Genomic DNA, 20872 nt, shown 5'->3' with positions numbered 1-20872 from the left:
ATGGCTTTTGATTGGTCGAATAATTTATTTACCAAAACGCCGTCTATTGGAAAGGTCACGCTGGGTCATTTCAAAACGAATAATTTAAAGAAGTTAATCCCAATTTTATCCAAGATCGGAAGAGACCTGTTGCCATTTCGACCGTGAAAGATTTTTTTATGATTTGTAAACCCTTTTGAACCAAGCAAAACATTTCAAAATAACATAAAACCGTTGCTTATTTAAGTTATATTCTTTGATTTATAACAAAAAATGTTGTAAAGACGAAAAACTATGGCTGCAAAATTTCAATGTACACTTGGCCGTTAAATGTGGAAATAATTAAATGCCAGAATGCCTTTAAATAGGAAAGATCACCGCTCTTTTGGGGAAAAAACATCCCTTACACTGTCAAAATGAAACTTTTTAGCGTTCAATTAAAATGGTAAGAAAGAAATGTTAATATATTAGTAAAATGATATAATTCGCTAGCTAGGTGTAATTCAGAGCATATATCTGTCATCTTTTAGACGTTTTTATTGGTATAGAACATTTTAAATAGTGATTAATAAAGTACATAAACTGCAAATTAACATTGCGAATGTAAAAGTCCTTGAAGAATTAAAAAGCGTGACGGTTTGAAAAACGCTAAGCTTGAAGCTCTCGTTTAACATAAAAGGGAACTATTTTTATTCTTTAACTTTTACATTTTATGAATTTTATTGACGAGTTGCAAATTAAAGTGCCCCAGCCGAGAAATACTTACACTTTAAACTGGTTAAAATCTTCAAGATAAAATCTACTGACATGTTTTTCAATAATAGATGATTTTCTTTGTAGCATTATTGAATTATTGAAAATGCTTAAATATGAAATATTAACATATTTTGATTAACAGGTATCAGCATTTTTGCTAAAGACCACATCCGAGATAGATATTCAATAATTTCATAATAAATAGATTTTACACAAATGAAACCAAGGGGAAAAAGATAAAGACTTGCACAGGTATTAAAAGTTTTTCATAAGATGATAATTCATGTTATTGCACTTAAATTTTTTTAAAATGGTTTTATATTGATATTATATCACTTTCCTGCTAAACTGAGTGTCTGTAAAAGAAAGATATTTACAGAAAACGATGAATCTTGAACCATTTTGTTGACAAAGGTGTTAAAAAATGAACAAAGATGCCGTTTTCTTGTGGTTTATTCTGTAATTACAATATTCAACACGGCATATTGCTAAAAAATTCATGAAATTAATTGTAGTCAAAAATTAGAAAATTATGTTTTTCAACAAACAAGACTGGGTTAAGTCATTAAAAGAATATAAATTCACTGCATAATAAATACAAACAGAAAAGCAAGCAATATAAACATACATAAAAATATATTCCAAACTTTCCAAAATGGTTTGGTTTAGCTGCCAAGAAGTGTTTGGATGAGAATCATCAATCATGCTTAGCATGTAACATAAAAAATAAATGTTTTCATTCCATGGATAATACTGACAAATCATAAAACGAGTTGAGTGAATTGCAGTGTCTGAAACATTTTTTTCTACCTACAAGAAACCAAAACGCAAACTAATTCAAATTCTATAGATCTGCCATACCGATTGAGTACAATATGACTCGAGATCAGAGAACACACAATTTTAAAATCACAAATGCAGAGATATTTAAAGTTGATATTTTAGAGAGTATTAAAAACAATTTTATATCTAGTTGTAAAACTAGAAGAACAGTTTAGAAGAACAGAAAGGACAAAATCATTACCAAAAATCAAATCATGTTGTTCTTGAAAACAAATAAGTAAGATGAGGATACTTTAAAAAACATAGAAAAAAACCCATGCAAAAATCTTTAAAAAAAACCCATAAAAAATAAACTAAATGGAAATAGTAATGTCTAATTTGTATGACAGCGATTCCAAGTCATCGCAACAGTGGCATCTGTGTGCAGGCATTGCAGAATGTAGATAGTTTGTGAGAGAAAAGTTGTCGAATCACGTGACAAACATGTGGTTAGAGATGGCGGTACTATGGGCATACCGTTGTCAAGGTCACATAACACAGAGAGCAGGTTATGTCTGATGAAGTCAAATTGTAGAGATTTGAGTTGAGAGAACTTCGCCGAGTAGATGGAGCTAGCATCAGACAGATAGAGAAAGTAGGTTTGAAGTGAGTTCTCCAATTCCTTGAGTTGGGCGTCTAGAGGTGTTGTCTGTGAAAATAAATGTTCAGCCTTAATGTATATGATTTTATTTTTCTTGTAGTCTTTACCTTTTTTTTCAATGTTAACAGAAGTTACTGTAATAGGGTATTTGATTAATTGCAAAATCACAAATTTTGACTCTTTGAAATAAATTATAACGACTTCTTACTTTGCTCAGCCTGTCCAACTTTATATCCGGAATACCGCTGTCGCCATCGAAAGTAAAATTAGTCTGTCAAAACATTAATAACTCTTAAATATTTTTTCTATGTATAAATAAGCTGTGTACTTTATTACTTATTATACATGTATTATCATTATCAATATATCCTTATATTATCATTCAGCGTTCGGAAATCTTATTCAAAGATACTTTAGAAATTCTTTCATAATATAAAATATACACTTTCACTTTGCTTGCATTTCAGAAAAAAAACACTTACAAGCGTTTGAAGCAGCATCTTAGCGCCCTGTTTCACGTGAAATATATTGTTGATGTTACAAACACTTCGTCTGGGTGGCTCCCGCACCCCACAAGGAGAGGCCAGGTAGCTCCTTGTCCTCTGGGACACACACTCAGCGTCCGAATGCTTCATGCCATCGGTGGGTTCTTGGGACCAGTTGACGTCATCATCTGTTTCTGTAGTTTCTAGATCCTTCCACGGATCCGTTGTCAAATTCCCAGCATTCCCCTCCTCATGGACTATAGTTGTATTTTCGACGTCCAAAGACTGAATTGTTGCATTCAGAGGGTTGGGGGTGGTACTGTTAGACATGGCGTCCTCTACGACAGCAAGATTGGTGACTTTTTGATGTTGATCACTTCGAGGTAAAGGAGACGACTGCGCATGGGCGCAAAGTGTTATAAAAATGATAAAAAGACCTGTAAAACCAAAAAGGTGAATAAGAACCAAATAACCTTAGGAAATATATTATTGTGTTTTGTATATTAAATTTAAGATCATAATTTAAACAAAACTTTTGTGAATATGACATAAAAATGCACGTATTTACACGGAATATAAGGCTATAGTTACTTGATAAACGATTATGCATCACAAAAAATGATTTGTTAACATAGAAAACAAATCCAATAAAACTTACACATCTTTAAAACTCGTTTGTGGGTTTTCTTTACACTATCTGTAAGTTTAAATAAAATTTTGTGGATAGATTGTACTCTGACGTTGTAATTGACAAGTTCTAGCCACAGAGAAAAACTAGGAATGAATGCTTTACAACAACCAAAGATGTTTAATTATATGAATGAATGAAAAACCCCTGGTATAAATTTAGTATTTCATTGACCTTGTTACATTTACCGGCTGCTGAAACCAAGGGTCTATTTTTAGTAATTTAGACCAAGGGTTACCCTCTGGTTACGGTTACCCGATGGTCGATTGTTGTTTAACCAATCAATTACACCGTTACAATTTTATCGTTAGGTTATCTCGTATGTTGACATTATCACTTATATGAACAGTAGCAAATCTATATTAAACAATGCATGAAGTACTATAAGTACTTCAGTTTCAACAATAAACAAACAAAAGAAGAATACCCAATTCGCAGAGATTTTCCTAAAGAGGGGGCGATAATGTCTACTCTGTGACACAAACTCAAAAAATATAATAGAAATTTGACCAAACGTGCAAATGTTGGCTAATATAATTTGCAATATAAGTAGAAACAAAACACGTATCAAATCAAATAGTTTCGCATCCAAATATTGCATTCTTCAATCATAATAAGACATTGCGATTCAATTGCATTGCGCACCATTTTGGTAACTTTGCAATGGGTTTGAAATATTTAAAAAAAATCCATAACAAGACAGTATTTGAATTAATTGAATCACGATATAAGGTTAATACCAGGAATTGCATTGAAGAGTTATCTAAATCAACTACTGAGAGGAAGAAGAGAGAGAGAGAGAGAGAAAGAGAGAGAGAAAGAGAGAGAGAGAGAGAGATAAACAACTTCAGCTTATTCTATATAATAGATGAAATTAAAACAAAATTGTATTTGAACTTAACTTTAAGAACAATACGAAGAGAGATTAGAAACGCTTCGCCAAAAATGATCACTTAATTTACTTTAAGATTATCTCACTATTATAATAGTTCTACAGTTTGGCAAACGTTTTTCATAGATGATGCAAAATAAAACAATATGATACTTACGCATTATTTCTAATTTTGAATATATGAGGTTTGTACTGTATCCTTCAGATTTAGCAATGCAATTTATAGCTCCTGTTTTACTTGTGTAACACCTTTACTAACTTCTAATGAAATGATGCTCGCCATGTTTAATTATATATGTCTATGTTTAAAATTTCTAAAACCCATAATGATATTACATTTGGGGAAAATATGAGCGTTTGAGTATCTATCTGCAGATGCAGTCAATCAGCAGTTACGATCCATCCTTATAGAAAGGGGTAAACCTTTGGTTGCAGTTTGCGCTTGCATTATACTATAGACCAAACCAGTCAATCATCCAATCACAACGACGGAGTGACGTCATCTCATCGTTATCACTGATATGTATGTAAATATTATAAAGTATATGTGAGTTTATCGATATCATAATATTTCTTAAAGCTTAAAGGATATTTGCTAGAGAGTTGTTTTATAATAACGCATTTTCTCGATGGTGCTTATTGTTTACATGTCTTTTTCGAAAGCACTTTTAAAAAGGTTCATCCTAGAATGTTAGATATGTATAATTGCAAGGCAAACATGATTTACTACACGATGCAGAAGAGTGTTGCACAGATTGAGCAGTTAATTACCTCTCTAATTTAAGGATTCTATGGATACATCAAAAGAAGCATAAAAAACTCATCTCTTCCTTCAGACTGAAAGAAGCAAGCAAAACCAGAGCCACCCCCACCCCTCGCCTAAAAAACAAACAAAATAATAGTTATTTAACAAATGATTGTCAAATTTTATTTCTAGCAACTGGAAGATATTATTTGTTTCACAGAATGAACATTTTGTTCTTTTGATAATAGCATGTATGTAACTTGGTAGCCCAAGAAAAAAGATATAACTGAAAGCCTCCAATTAGGAAAATACTTACCCTTTTTTATAACATTGTCTCATCTGTATGGAATTCCCAGTCATCTACGTGTACTAGAATCGTCTCTTTCAACCTCATCCTCGTATGCCCTCCAACTATAGGGTTCATATCTATAAGCATGTCGTTATCGCATGGTAGAGTCCGACTCATAATCTTATCTTACTATAATTTGAAGAAATGTCAAAGTTTGAATGGCTGTCATGAAATGGAAGGCAAAATGATAAATAATATACGCTTAAGTTTATAATCTTGAAAAAAGAAACATAAATTGTGTAGCAATTTTATTCTGTTGCTTTTAGAATTATTAGGTCTTTACTTTTTGCATTATATATTTTAAATCAGAATGATTACATGTATTGTTTTATTGGAGTAAACTAATTCAACATACAACTTTTTTTGTTATACGAGTAATATCAATCACTGGAATGTGTTTACAATTTATTTTGAAATTAAATTATTTTTTCTTTTTTATTTCTTTATGTGTTATCAATGTTTTTTTAATAGCAAATAAATATATATGAGAGAAATAAGAAATACTGACGTTTCTAGTCAATAAGTTTATTCATCTATTATAATAGTCTGTTGGATTTCCGATTTGTTCTTGTTTCACATTTTCAAGTTTACTCGCAAGATACATCTTAATCAACGTAAAACATTTAGGATTTTACATTTTCTAGGAATATTTGTAATATCCTATGATATGTTCATTATATTTGCGAATAAATCATATATTAACATATATTTAGAATCATATTTGTCATTAGTGTTCCTTTTTTATTTTTTCAAATTTGTTACCAGATACTGAGAAAATAGTTTCATATTTTGCATATATTTACATATAAATTTATATCATAAAGTTGATTTTCTTTTTCAAAGACGATATCCAGAATAGATTATACACGTGCATTTCTCGTGAACGAGTTATTTTCCATACGGAGAATTGATTTAATTTTCAAAGCACAAAAAAAGGAATTGTAATGATAGATACTGTAAAATATGGTGCTCCCATCACAGTGATAGAAACAAGTATTTGATACAAACAAAGGAAGCCACACGATTATGAATTGAGCGTAATAAAGCTTATTTTATTAAATTAAATAAATAATATCAAATACAAAAGACATCAGAAATAAATTATAATGCAACATTAAGAGATCAGTACAAACATAATACATATATCTAAAACATACAAAATTTCAATACAATAAAATGAGACATTTCAAATATAATGATGATGTAGAGTATAAAATCAAGAAAATTAATATAATGTCTGTAGTAGTCATCAAAGTCATCTGAGTTTCATCAAAGGGATATTTGTGAGATTTTTTTTTTTGGAAATAAAACATTTAAATTTTTGAAATTACATGTATGAAGAAGAAAAAAGGCACGTAAGTGTACGATAAATACAGTCAACACGATCTGACGATACAGAGAAACTTTGTTACAAAAAAGTTGAGTATCGAAGAATAAAATATTATGATGATCAAACAGTCTGATGAACACAACTATCAATAAATTAAAAAAACACATGTACACAGAGACACTGAAATTAAATAAGATTGAAAAGGCAATATAAGCACATTTGTTACAGAAATTTTATCACAAAATTTTCTACGAAATCTTAGAAAAAACATGTACGTGTATATTTCAATGGCCGACAAAATACTAGAGTAGCATAAAATGTCATTCAGACGATCTTGTTATCATTCAAACAATTAATAAAACATTTATTCCATTCATATGCTAAGCTTGCTCTCTTTACCGTGTAAGTTACAAATAGGTGAAACAGCTTACCAAAAGAGGATTGACTCTGAGACATAAACTTATGTATAACGGAGTTATTATTTCATTTTATTTTAAGACAGCAGGGATTGCAAGAAGCTGTTTAGCGTAAGAAAAAAGGCATTATCATTAAAAATGTTTTCTATATATCTACATGGCTTATAAATAAATATTCTTTGGTTTCACACAGAAAATGGGACTAACTTGAGATCAATTCTACATTTCCCTGAGAAGGATTCTCCTTTTTTCAATGAGGAAACGCAAAACAAAATTTAGACTCTACTGATCGTTCTACAAGTCTTATTTTCGTTTTAAACAAGTTCTGAATATAATAGATAAAAATTGTACTTACTGATTTCACTTAAACTACATTTTTGCTGCAATTTATTCATCTGGGTTTTTTTGTGTTTTTCCTCAAATAAAAGAAGAATACGAAAAACGAAATATACTCAAACACTTCACAAGAATTCCTTTTCAACAAACGGATGTTGTTTCTCCACCATTGTGTTTCATGATAGCACACAAAAATCCATGGAATCTTTCAAATAGCTCCTTAAAAGTGTAGTGGTAGTTAGGAGTGGGGACCTTTACGGACGATTTGATAGCCTTCGATCTTTCCTGGAGCTCGATTTGATTTGTTTCTCCCATTCTGTACAGGTTACATAGTATCTTGATGATAGCTCTGTTGATGATGCAGAGTTTGTCCGGGATTTCGTTTTGTAGCTGGCGCTGTTGTTCTTTAAGAATCAACTGCTCCACATACAGAAACATGGACTCCATGGTATGCTTGATTTGCGTGGTATTTCTTGAGATGGACACATCCTGTACAGAAAAAAGACGTTAATGAAGAACACAACATCAATAATTAGAAAATAAACAGACGTCAATCCGCGATGACGGAAGTAAATAATAACAATGTTACCTGGACTGGCTTAGGTAAGAGGATGTCTACGCTTGGATTTGGAGAATGGTAGCGTTCCTTTTTCTAGAGGAATATATATAAAAATAAAATGAAGAATGCAATCTAATGGTCGTAAAAAATACGTTACACACAATGAATATGTTTATTGAGAGTAGTTTCTGCTTCGTAAACGTGTGTAGTCCGTAACATAAGAACAATAATTTCTTTGATTACTCATAATTTGCAATTTTTTTTTCCTTAACCACAAATAAACGATATGAGAAATTAAGGTGGTGTTTCTTTCATTGAGGAAAAACATGTTGATCATATGATGCATTGGGTATGAAACATTTTCTGATTGAGCTTCCTGTGTAACAAAAAGTGCATGCTTTTTTGTTTTTCATAAGATGATATACTTCTAGATTTAAAACTTCTATGTTAAAGGGGAAATTCTGATCGAAAGAAAATTTGCAAACCACCAATCATGTCTTTTTAAAACACAAGAAGTAAATTACTGATTTTATAACTGTGGAGGTGGATAGTGAACATGAAATACCTACCACAACATCCAGTACGCTTTTGATATGAACTCTCAAATCTCCAGCGTGCTTGCCAATGAGTTGAAGAGTTCTGTTTTCCGCAGCTGGTTTCACCTTGTCAACGTGGTCATCGCATGGATTTTGTAGAATGCTCAGGGCAGATGGGTTGATACATGATGTTGGTATGGCTGCTGAGTAGATCTGTGGAGCGCTATGCAGCAAGAAGATGGCAAAGTAAACTGCAAAAGAAAAATAAAGACGAAGATGAGGAAATAGTCATCGTTAGATTAACCTATGAGCAGCTTTTTAAAAAGAATTAAGAATCTTTATTTTAATAAAAAAATGACGAACTAAAATAAAAAGAGATATAAAGATTAAAAAGACCGTAAAAACAAATTTGTAATGAAATATTCCTGTAAATCCAGGTCCATATATTTCAAATAAAATCAATCTTCATGTAAGCATAAAAGATGACATATCAAAATAGAGTTGTATATCTCTTTTAATTAGCGATGAGCCTTAACAATTTTGATAAAGGCCCTTTTGCTTACAGATAACTTGAACAGATTCCATTGTGACCGTAGCTGTACAATCTTTGACGATATCGGCGTGAACTGAGAATTTATACCGTGTCGCCGGGTTTTACACAGAAATCCCTTTTTGCGGAAGTTAAGCGTTTCCACTTCGAAAATTACGTTGTCACGGTCAATCCACCTGCAGGGATACAAACAATGTCGGAATAGTTTTCTAGAGCACCTTTTTTCAATTTAAGTGTCGTCTGCCAAAAAAAGAAGAACACCTACCACTAAATAAAAAATTTGGATCGAGAAAGTGCCGCTTAACCTTTGAATTCTAACGGTTTTCCAATCAAATCAAAGAATTCATGGAAAGTAATAAAAATTCATTGATTCAAATTGCATTAGTTAATGATTTTTGTCGATGCTAATTATCAGTCAAGGACGATTTGTGATTTGCGGTTTTGGGTACAATACATTTATTTATAATATTTGGAACATTAGCTGTATATAGTGTGATGCTTTTGATGTGATGTTTATCTATTATTTCTATTCAAGTTTGTATTAAACAGTTTATTCCGCCAATGTGTTTGATGAATAAAATTGTTACTTTAAGATTATTTATTCAAAATAACCTTTAATTCACTATCTATATTAGTTATCGGCTTCGTTTTATTTATTTGTCATCAGTTTATCAACGACATTGATTATCAATCACTGTGATTAATCAATCAAATAATTTATCGAAAGAGTAAGAAACTGCATGTTAACTAAAAAGCTGTTCATCGAAGGTCAAATATCTGTCAGTCAAGAGGTATGCATCCCATCGTGAGTCGATTCATTAATATTCATGTATGCTTATAGAGGTCATGAACCACTTGTATACGTCGATGTAATAGACTTGCACGTGTATATCTGTCATTTTATCAGGTAGTGTACTTAAGACTGTCATCCCCTCCAGGTAAAGGTAAATTGAAATACAGCCGACCGTATTGAAGTGAATTATCTTTCAAGTAAATATGTTAAAATGCTACGATTGTTTTCCGCCCCTTCAAGGACCCAGGGATTTAAGGAGTTATCCGTTATACAACGAGGAAATGGGCTGCAAGTCGAAACGGAAAGAAAGGAAATATACTCAAAGTGGCCACTTTTATGATGCAGGAAGGCACCTTGAGCATTTTAAGAATAAACATTTTAAAAGTTGATGTATTGCTTAATTCGCGATGATATTTCCGACGAAAGTTAATCCATGATATAAGTAGCATAATGTAATTAATAAATACGATTGCAAAATACATATGGACTTGATATAATTTATAAACGGACATGGTATACAAATATGCACTCGATGACACAAGAATGCCCGAACTTAGAAATGCGCATAAAAAAAGTATTACTCAGCGGCAAAATGCATCTTGGGACATGATAACTTGTTAAAAAAAATAATAAAATGAAAATAAATAAATAAATAAAATGTTATGCTAAAGTGAAAAATAAATGTCTATTTACACATACATAAAAACGAATGTTTTCTTTGACAATAGACATTATAATGATTATTTACTATGCATAACGGTTCATGTTATAGCTATAAGCCCCGTTTGAATATTCCATCATGAAAAATTAAATTATTGGTAACATGTTTTCATGGACAGTATTACCAAATGAAACATTAAAATTAAAAAAAAAATGATATGTTACTTATATTCAAGTCAACTGTCTTTATTTTTACTGCATATGTAATTTGTCCTCAGGAAACATAAAAAAATGATAAACAAATTAAAAATACCCTGAAATATAATGATAAAGCATAATACATATTGTCTAATATTGCTGCTTTGATTTTGATACACAAAGCATATACATTAGAAGTCATTTTGAAATCAGTCTCTCGATACGAAGTTACAATAGTTTCCCCTAATTCCCCTAGAGTCTATAAATTGAGTAAGATTTTGATTAATAACCGTTATGAAACGTAGTTCAGACAAACGTACGTCACTCTGAAAGGTGCTGCTTCTAATTATACAATTACAACTTTTAGCTGTAGAGAAGTTATTAATGGCAAGGATGTTTCATTATCATGGCAATCCGGAAGACAATACCATTATAACTGTTTATAGATGTCAAACGTCAATTACAGCCCCCTAAGTGACACAGCATAAACGTTTGAGGAGTTGTAAATGTATTTATGATCACTATCAAGATGAAACTGATTTTGAATGATGTATTTTAGTGCTTGTACACCGACCTTGTCTTAATTTTAGTCTGAAATTGATTGTACGTTATAACAACTCCTTATGCATCTAGGTCAATTTTAGACTTTGCATTAAGTTATTGACATGGGGCTGGTCATTTTATTCTTGAAATGTTCTTTTTGCATCCATGTCTTGCTTTACGAATTACTATTGAATGAAATATATTAGTTTTAAAGAAATCAGACTTTGTATACATATTTTATTTCACAACTGTAACTGTAGCTATATAAGGTTTGGCCATAAATAATTATGATGTATCAACTTTCCGAATGCATAAGAAAATTTTGTTATCATATTATATTCATTACATTCTATAAGATTATCGAACTATTGTTTTTTTCAACATTTTAAAATTTGCTTCATTCAATAGTCTGTCAAGTACTTTTTATAACAATGTGTCGATGTATCGATCTATTTATTGATGAATCCGATACATCGATATTGTATTCGATACATATGTTTGACCAATACGATAGACGCTGTTACTTCTTTTTCTCAACTCAAACTATAGTGGAAACCAGTGAACTATTTGATCAGCATTTGCTTTTCAGTAATGTCATTCAACACAAGAATACGGTGCCTGCAATTAATGAAGCGAGTCACCATATGGCGGTCTTAAATTCTAATTTTTCTAAACAAAATTAGCATACTTAATTCTTAGACTGCTCTCGATAAGAGAGGAATAACGCAAAGGTAATTTTTGCGCGTCTTCCAGAAAGAAATTTAGTGTTTACAGAAAAGGTAATAAATTATGCTTTAACGGCTGAAAAATTCTAAATATGGTAAACATTACGAGCTATAATTTTCCCTTCGGAGTTTGATCCTGTATCATCTTTATATACGCAGGCAAACAAATATGCATGTATTGATATTAAATTAAATTGTTTTGATCTAGAAAATGGTCGTGTCAAAAACCAGGAAATGAAATGTTCTAAAATATAGAATTATATGGAAATTGAAATATATTGGGGGGGGGGGGAAACTTTTTCAGATTACGTCAATATAACATACCTGTAGCTGATATTTGACGTAACTATGTCTTACCTTCTAAAGAAAATATAAATGTCACAACACTCCATATTTCTTCATACCGTTAATAAAATTTGATCCAGTTACATAAATGGCATTTAATAGGTCTTTTTTTGTTTTCACAGTTAGTAAAGTAAAACAGTTCCATCAAGAATTAAAATCGTTGCGTAACCTACTGCGTTTCTCATTTTTCTGTTTTAGAAATTACGAACTTAAGGAAAGTCCGCGATAACAGTAATTACAATCGGTGCTATTGATCACTAGCATCATTGAGGTAAAGTTGTTCTTTGTTTTGTTTTGTTAAACATCTTTCATGACTGTTAAGTAATGCTTTTCGGAAAATATCAATCAGATTAAATTCAATCTTTATAAAATCATTCTGAAAATTAATGAATTTTTGTATAAGCTACCTGTTATTTACAAAGACGACATTGTGGCATTTTGTTTAATTTTTGAAATTGAATTACTTTTCAATTTTCGAATTCGGTTATTTAATGTTAATCATTGTGTCTGTGTTCGTTCATGTTCTTCTATTTTGTTCGGACAGTATTACCTACTTTATTAAGAATTGCTTTAAATCAGTTTGATACCTAATGCATATAAACTTGTAAAATAGATAACATGATGCCTACTGAACAGGGGCTTGCAAATTCTATTACTACTGCAACACATCACCTTATGTTTTCTATAATTACTGTTTGAATGAATAAAAACATGCATATTAAAAGAGAAGTTTATTTAAAGACAAATGAACATAAAAAAGTACAAATAGTAAAAAGACTGTAAAATAAATGCTTACAAAATTATTAAAAGGATAAAAAATAAAACAACAACATGGATGTAAAAAATAAATGTATACATTAAAATATGAGTTTTACATGTACATGTGTTTTTCTTTGTTTTTGAACAAACCTGCTGCATGCATCTACACAATCAACTAAACAATATTTCAAACACTATGCGGACAATCCGAATAAACGTAAACTTTGGAAATATGAGTTTAAATTCTTCATGATTATTTGCTTTTGTGTTTGATATCTCAATAATTCTGTTGATAAACAGTGTCGAGATACAATTGGAATTTGAGCAACAAAATGTGCGTCTTGCAACCCGGCAGCAATGTCTCTCATAATATGCAACAATGTCATATCAATGTAATGTATGAAGTGTGGTGGAGAGAATTGTAAATTTGAATCTTGCTCAAACTGTTTAACTTGCATACAGAATGTGAAGTATATTGCAAGATCCACATATGTTCTTTTTAATGTTTCTTCATATGTATCCATCTAAAAAAGAAGAAAAAGAGAAAAAAAATGAGCATTGTAAATTAAAAATTGTCAATAAATTTTACTTTAGATCTAGATTTTACAAAGTTTACCTTTGTACTCAATATTGTTTATTTCAGAATTAAATCAATACTTTTACCTCTGTATATATGTATCTTGAAAATGTTTTAAAACTCAAGTGCAGTAAATCTTTCACTATAGATCTTTTTATTTCTTATTTTGGCCTTTACTTCCAAAACATGGTGAGGGCGTTGAAGATTACCAAAGAAAACCCACTGTAAAACTTTAAATAATGCATAAGTTCATTACCATAAAAATGTTAGGCCAATGTTCCAAATCTTTTAGTCAAATTTGCAAGAATCGTGTTCGAGAAAAATAAAAATCTACATAATAAAAGTACGATTCTTATATTCATATCACTTGAGTACATAGCCCCTTTGAATTGTAAGTCGGGATCATATAATATTATATAAACGTACCTTTTGAAATAATGGGAAATTCATATGGTCAAGCTCTGGACTCGTTTGTTGGAAAATGAAAGTTCTACTCTACAAAAAACAAACACAACAAATTCACAAAAAGATGTAAACTTTCAATGTAACAAGAAATTGAAAAGAAGATGTGTAGGGTACAAATATAGACATTTCTAGTGAGACAAAATAATGAACTACATAGCTAAAACTAATAGTATTAATTGTACGTTATGATAGGATGTATATTAGCAAGTATTTATCTATAAAGCTCAGTATTGTTTTCAATATTATAATGTAGTAAATCAATAAGATTATCATTCAATTCATCAATCAATCAATCTATTCATTCTATTTGATAAAAAATAATGATTAAGATAAGTTTTATAATTGATTTAAAAGTATTTTCAAATTATTTGTCATCCATCAATCATTTCAATTAATTTATTAAAAACATAATCGAGGTTGTTTTCTTACTTGACTTAGGTAACTGGCTATTTCCTTATTTGCCCTTCCCGCCATATTCGAAACTTGCGTCATCACAGAGTCACGGGTAAGGTGTAAACACAGTCCCCCGCAGGGATTAGAGTAGTATTGATGAGCTTGGTTTATTGTAACCTTGCATCCCGGATTTATTTCTGTGGTCGGGGCACTTTGCACACTGCACACAATGAAGACTGCTATCCCTGTAATTTCTAATAGAAATAGTGTTTGTAAGCGATATTTTGAGGACTTCTTGACAAACGTTACTTTCTTATGATTTGAACATATTTTATTGTATACATATATATGATACATATACAAATGGTTTGGACACAAGTTCTGACAACTTACTAGGTTTGACAACTTACGAGGTCTTCTTATATAAGTAAACTATCATAATTTCCTATTTAGAAATACCCTGCTCCTATCAGTTTTATTTCTGACTAAATAGCATGTTACAACGTTAGCGATAAACACTATATATTGCGTATCATTGATGTACTATTATTTAAAAAATAGCGCAATGTTTTAATGAATTATAGCTCTCAATTCATAAATGCAATCATATTTGCAATGCATCTTTTTCTCAATAGAAACAACACGAACAGACTTTTTGTTACCAAGAATTGACAATACAATATCATATTGCTAATTAACCATTATTCTTAATTTCTAAAAGGTGTGTTGATTTTTCTTTAGATAATACGCAGTGTTTATAAATCTAAATCTAAATATAACTAACATTTCTTGTCTTACTTATGCCATTAACGAATTGGGATGTATTTATCTGCGTTATAATATATTTACGATACTTAAAATTAAACCAAGACACTAATTAATTTGAGAGAGAATGTAAATGTGCATACTTATATCCATTGTTATCTCTTTACCTTTTTTGATTGTCATGATGCTCACATAAGCAAACTCAATCCAAGTTCAAGTCAATAGCTTTCTAAGTATATAATATGTTAACTATAAACAAATAAATATAAACCCATTAATGAAAATTTTCTCAAGAACTATATAACCAATGAGGTTTTTCTTGACATTGAAACCAAATATAAATACGATACAAATTCTGTATGATATAAGACTTATAGATAATAGATTATAGGTAATGGTCTTCATACATATTTATATCTTTGAATGGTACTTTTGTGAATTGGACTATCCACTAAGGCCACTGCAATGTTTCTCGTCACGATAATGGTGGTTTTGGTTCCAAATTACCAAAAAGTGATAGAATATTCCATCTGTGGATTTGTAAATACTGCTCAATAAAATGGATATCTTTATCGAATATGGTTTCATTTTCTCTTAAGAAATATTAAACAAGCCGACAAGATTATGTTAACGTTCAAGGAGAAGTTAAAAAAAAAACGAAGATATATTACGCATTTAGTTTTATAAAAAAATCGCCTTTGATAATTATCTGTAACAACTTGCCTTACAGTGCTGCCATATTAAACATTTTTGAGTGAGGCACGTATAACTTTCCAGTTTTAGTTTTATAAATAGTTTTAAAAGAAACTGAGCTTTAAAGACGTTTCTCATGAGGTGTATGTCAAGAAAAACTGATCTCTTTGATGAAGTCCAGAAACAGTAAAAATTATCTCCAAAACTAACACCCAACTGATTTATTTCTTTGCTTTGCAAAGTTCTTACAGGTGTTTATCATAATCTCGTCCTTCAACATGCTGAGTCAGTCATAACGTTAAAAAACCAGAGATCATTATACTTCGGGGTCGTTAAATGAATACTTTAACTAGGTAGAACATTCAAAAGATGGGAAAAAACTTATAAGAAGTACAGTTTGAACATTACACTGACAAAATGAAGGTTACAACTTTTAATACATTTTGGTGGTTTATAACTACTTTAGCCATGGGTCAAACCTTCAATATTCCAAATATATTTAAAATTGACATGGTTCAAATATTAATAACAAAACCTTCATGCTTGTTATATGACAATTACTTTTGTAATAACATTTACTAAGTATTTTTATAAATTTAATTGCTTTAGAGGTATCCATTTAATAATTCTTTTGAATAATTAAACCTTGTGATCAAAAACATAAAGCAAGAATATAGTCTAGTCTAGGTAACGTAAAGTACACAAACTGCATTCACAGAACAACTGTTTTTTTGCATGTATCACGTATAATGAGTGACAAATACCTCTAAAGAAACCGGTTTTTTTTTGGATTTTTTTTTACAATTTAAGATAGCTTCAACGAAAATTAAATTCAATTAAATTAACAATCATATTGCACTCTTGGGTAAAATAATACATTTTGAAAACTTAAAGTCATGATTCTTTGATATACCAAAGGTCGAAAAAATCATTAAGAATATGTCTGTAAAAAGAATATAGTGTGTACTAAGTGATCATTCAGCATATCATTATGCACGTATTATTTCGATCGCTCAGCTACACTCCCACACCTTATTCTTATGTGTCAATGCGGATTCACAAACAAAACAATGATTCGCTTAAACAGCATAAGAGGTACTTAAGGTAGCTCACACTACAATAAGTTTAATACTTTTAATGACACAACGTCACAAGGTGGCGATTGAAATGTTTTGTAAAATCGTTTACATTGGTCAATTTAATTGAATATCATCATATATATGTAGCTCAGTGGTTGAGGTCTTTGTTTTGTGAACCGCAGATCCCATGTTCACATTCGCCTACGACTTTTCATATTTACAAAATTAAAGTGTAGAAAACCCTATTTTCCTTAAAATCTTGCCGATCTTTCGCCTATTTGACGTATATACTTCTTATGCATCGAGCTATCTTTTAAAATAATTATCTGCTGACATTAAGAAATCATTGAAGTATATTGAGTTACATTATTAAATTGTGTTTTTGAAGAATATGATATCAAAGGGATGTCATAATGTCGATTTGAACGAATAACTAATATGGTAAAACAGTTCATGTGGATTTTTTTTTATCAACAACAAGGATATTTTTAAAGTTTTCCACATAAATTATTTTATAAGATCTGAACACTCTATGCTGTCATATAATACAAGTTATAGCAGATGGGGTATGACACCGTAAAGATTCGTATCGGTGAATGGCCTTTGTTGATATTCAATATGAGAAAAGTGTGGCTTAGTCTTGATTTAATATATAAAAAAAGAATTAAACTGACCCTTTAATAAAGCAAAGCAATAGATCTGTTTAAACATCAGTGTAATAACAAGGACGATTTGATAGAAATCAATGGCCAGCAGAATGGATAAAATAGTAACTTCCCCACAATTATCAGTCTCATGAAACTTATTGCGCTATACAGTCTTTTCTCCAGCTTTTGCCTGCATGATTGATAGTCATTTTGATCCGACGTAAAAAAAAATGCGGATTCCATAACATAGTACATAGAATCATCCCCTATAACCGATTGAAAATTTGTTGAATGCTGATTTTTTAATTTGAACAATGAAGGGAATTCACGTACACTTTATTTTTCCGTAATTGGTATTTCCATTCATGTTTAAGTTGGACAAAGCAATGCGGTTTACCAGTATTGTTTTGGTATGCCACTATTCGCAAGCCTAGTGATACTCCCAACAACTTAAACAACTTTCATTGAGGATGTAAGACATTAATGAACACAACTCCAACACATTGTAATCAGCATTCATAAAATAGTTTCCTTTACCTGGAAACCTTTGAACAAGTACTAGAAAAATATTCCAAATATTCTTACTCGTCGATTACACAAAAAATGAAGTGTAGAACTTCAAAGAATTTCAGATACTGATTTTCATAGAAAAAAATAACAACTGATCGTTCTTGAAATTCAATTTATGTTAGAAGTGTAAACAAAACAAATTAAGGTAAATAAAAAAAGGTGATACATAAATATCTGACATTAAAAAAGTATCAAATAAATAACACAACAAAATTATTTCATAATCAATGTACAAAATTTACAATGTGCATGCATATCACAAGTACAAAAAATATATAAGTAAGAAAGAAAAATGGATTACTGTAAAGGGGAGATAATAAAGTGAGACGAACACATTCAAAATAAATATGAACACATCATTAACATGAACACTGTTCATATGAAATGGCCGTACTTCAAGGACTTAAAAAGCTTTCATCCGAATTAGGCAATTGTCAGTTACTTTTTTGTGGTTTACATCGCCGTTTACCTCTAATTTTATGGGTACCGATCTTAGAAAGTAAATTTTCGAACACCCTAAAAGTTGACTGAATATATATAGCATCAGGGCTTACGCAAATACTCTCGATTTCCTTCTTTTGTTTGAGACCTTCATTCCTATATACGCGACACAAAATATGCATCACAAGTCTTTGTATTTGTAGCAATCTCTTCTTAGAACCATTCTTAAGGGGATTCGAATGTTCTTTTTCTGAAAGTTGGACTGAATAAGTGTACACCGCCTCCAACACTCGTTTAATTGGTTTAAAGCCATTTTCCAAACGTTTGCCCTATAAAAAAATGCGCTTCAAAGGTAACACAATTAGTACAGTTCAAAAATTAAAATATAGTAGTAATAAATTTTTTAAAGATGAAATAAAAGTCAATTGTGTTGAATATTAACTTTTGTACACTTTCCCACAACAACTCTGCACTAACGTTAAATTTCGATATGGTATTGGCAGTCAGACGTTGAAAACTATTTCAGACATGTGCAGTAATGTGTCGTAAGAACTCTTGTTCTCACGCCTTTTAAGACACTGGACATTATTGAGGAATTTGATTTGGTAAGCAGCATGCTTTGTACTTCTTAGTACTCGACACGTTAACATGTCAAACGACATAAACTGTATAAAATATTTACCTTAATCAACTCAGGAAACAGTCTCGGTAGGTCACTTCGGAGCGTTGATTGATAGCGTATTCTTCCCTGTTAAGAACATTATTGAAATACATTAGCAAACATTTGCACGTAAACATAAATAAAGCAGACATTCCATTGCAAGGAAAAGTGATTTGTCCTCTTATCTCAACGTTATTCGTTTTGTTGTACGTTTCAAAAGGAATGAAATATCAGATTGTTTGTAATGGGGTGCAATATGTACATCCAATATAAACCACATTCACTTGAGTAGACCGAGTGTTGCATTTTCTTTAACTATAGAATCGTCTTTTTCATATTTAGAGATTTCGTATATAATCAATAATATACCAGTTATATTCTCTAAAATGATTTTATATATATATAATTTCAACAAAAAGCAATGTTTTGTGATTGTTTGAAAAAATATAAAACTCTTATTCCCCTCTTTTCAAAAACTTTCTGTGCAATTAACAAACAAAGATATACTTTTGTACCAATGTAGTCAAATTACATAAGCATAGCTGACATGAAGTTTTCGACCCTATTATTTTTTTCACTTTTAAGCAGGGTTTTTTATTTAGAATTCATCATTTCAAAATGATTAAAATTATTTACTCTGTTAATGAATCCAAACATTAATGGTAGGCGTTTCATAATAAATATTGGTACCATATGTTTAAGTTCGTAATATTGTAGATCAAGGTGGGTAAAGAGAATTTGCAGTGGACTCGAACTCGTTACTTTTGAATAAGCAAATTCCTATCAGAAAGAACATTTGGAAGCTTTTACAAACGTTTAGCAGACAGTCAGAGCAGCAGAGCAGATTCGAAGTTGTATGCTTAAAAAATCCACATTAATCAACAAATAAAGCGTACTGGAGTTGAATGTGAGAGAAAAAAGAAAGCCTCAATTCTTGCTACACAGATCACTACCTGTTTTTTCATGATGGCTTTAATTTTTTGTCTTAAACGCGTGATCTGCTGAAGCACAACTTTCTTTTCCGCCATATACTTTTTATGGCATTGAGTCTGTGATCCGTGGCATGCAGTGAAGTCGCAAGACAACGATATGTTAACAGCACAACTGGGTGGATCGAGTTCGTCACGGTGCACGGGTATGGCCCCAATAAAACCAGCGCCTATCACAAGAACTGAAAAAGAGTATCCTCTGGTTTGTAAAAAATTAACGTGTGTTATACAAGTTTTAACAGTTTTTTCCGGCAATTTGATTTAATGTCGATTATAGATATTTTTGACGTGCTTGTTTTTATCTAATTCACATTCTATTTAACCAAATATCATAGGTATTTAAAAAACAATCCTTGTCATATATGACATATTGCTTTCTTTCAGAACTTACTTATAGTCCTGACCAACATTTTGCTTTTGAAAGACTGCCATAAACATTGTCTTATATACTAAAAAGGTTCGAAAGTAAAAGAAATAAAAAAATATATATACTAAAAAGTGAAAAATTACAAAATAAATTGAACG

At 30.8% G+C, this 20872-nt stretch overlaps 3 protein-coding genes across 4 annotated transcripts; all 3 read right to left on the bottom strand.

Moving 5' to 3' along the window:
* Positions 1 to 1177: 1177 nt before the first annotated feature.
* LOC128181929 (uncharacterized) lies at positions 1178 to 5396 on the bottom strand. Of its 2 annotated transcripts, none has more exons than XM_052850512.1 (4): positions 5285 to 5396; positions 2641 to 3080; positions 2367 to 2429; positions 1178 to 2206 (listed from the first exon to the last, which is right to left on the bottom strand). In XM_052850512.1, exons 2-4 carry the CDS (start codon positions 2971 to 2973, stop codon positions 1892 to 1894), a joined length of 711 nt encoding a protein of 236 aa, XP_052706472.1. In that variant the 5' UTR covers positions 2974 to 3080; positions 5285 to 5396; the 3' UTR covers positions 1178 to 1891. The 2 variants fall into 2 exon arrangements, with proteins under 2 accessions (XP_052706472.1, XP_052706471.1); XM_052850511.1 differs by lacking the exon at positions 5285 to 5396 and adding an exon at positions 3302 to 3394.
* A 7865-nt stretch (positions 5397 to 13261) lies between these two features.
* On the bottom strand, positions 13262 to 15450 carry LOC128180002 (uncharacterized). Its single transcript, XM_052847733.1, has 4 exons — positions 15435 to 15450; positions 14539 to 14756; positions 14071 to 14139; positions 13262 to 13591 (listed from the first exon to the last, which is right to left on the bottom strand). Exons 1-4 carry the CDS (start codon positions 15448 to 15450, stop codon positions 13262 to 13264), a joined length of 633 nt encoding a protein of 210 aa, XP_052703693.1.
* A 3080-nt stretch (positions 15451 to 18530) lies between these two features.
* Positions 18531 to 20757, bottom strand: LOC128180687 (uncharacterized). Its single transcript, XM_052848819.1, has 4 exons — positions 20739 to 20757; positions 20312 to 20529; positions 19380 to 19445; positions 18531 to 19026 (listed from the first exon to the last, which is right to left on the bottom strand). The coding sequence occupies exons 1-4, from the start codon at positions 20755 to 20757 to the stop codon at positions 18691 to 18693; spliced, it is 639 nt and encodes a 212-aa protein (XP_052704779.1). The 3' UTR covers positions 18531 to 18690.
* Positions 20758 to 20872: the final 115 nt, after the last annotated feature.

Source organism: Crassostrea angulata, chromosome 4 (assembly GCF_025612915.1).
Source record: "Crassostrea angulata isolate pt1a10 chromosome 4, ASM2561291v2, whole genome shotgun sequence".
Taxonomy (NCBI): Eukaryota; Metazoa; Mollusca; class Bivalvia; order Ostreida; family Ostreidae; genus Magallana; species Magallana angulata.
This window is presented reverse-complemented; position numbering and strand designations above follow the sequence as displayed.

Excerpts from the sequence above, each read along its gene's own strand:
- LOC128180687 (XM_052848819.1), bottom strand. Across the intron at positions 19,446-20,311 it reads AAGCCATCATGAAAAAACAG|GGAAGAATACGCTATCAATC; the intron begins GTAGTGATCTGT and ends TGTTCTTAACAG. Across the intron at positions 19,027-19,379 it reads TGTTTCCTGAGTTGATTAAG|GGCAAACGTTTGGAAAATGG; the intron begins GTAAATATTTTA and ends ATTTTTTTATAG.
- LOC128181929 (XM_052850511.1), bottom strand. Across the intron at positions 2,430-2,640 it reads AGATGCTGCTTCAAACGCTT|ACTAATTTTACTTTCGATGG; the intron begins GTAAGTGTTTTT and ends ATGTTTTGACAG. Across the intron at positions 2,207-2,366 it reads AGTTGGACAGGCTGAGCAAA|ACAACACCTCTAGACGCCCA; the intron begins GTAAGAAGTCGT and ends TTATTTTCACAG.
- LOC128180002 (XM_052847733.1), bottom strand. Across the intron at positions 14,140-14,538 it reads TAGCCAGTTACCTAAGTCAA|AGTAGAACTTTCATTTTCCA; the intron begins GTAAGAAAACAA and ends TGTTTTTTGTAG. Across the intron at positions 13,592-14,070 it reads ATTTCCCATTATTTCAAAAG|ATGGATACATATGAAGAAAC; the intron begins GTACGTTTATAT and ends CTTCTTTTTTAG.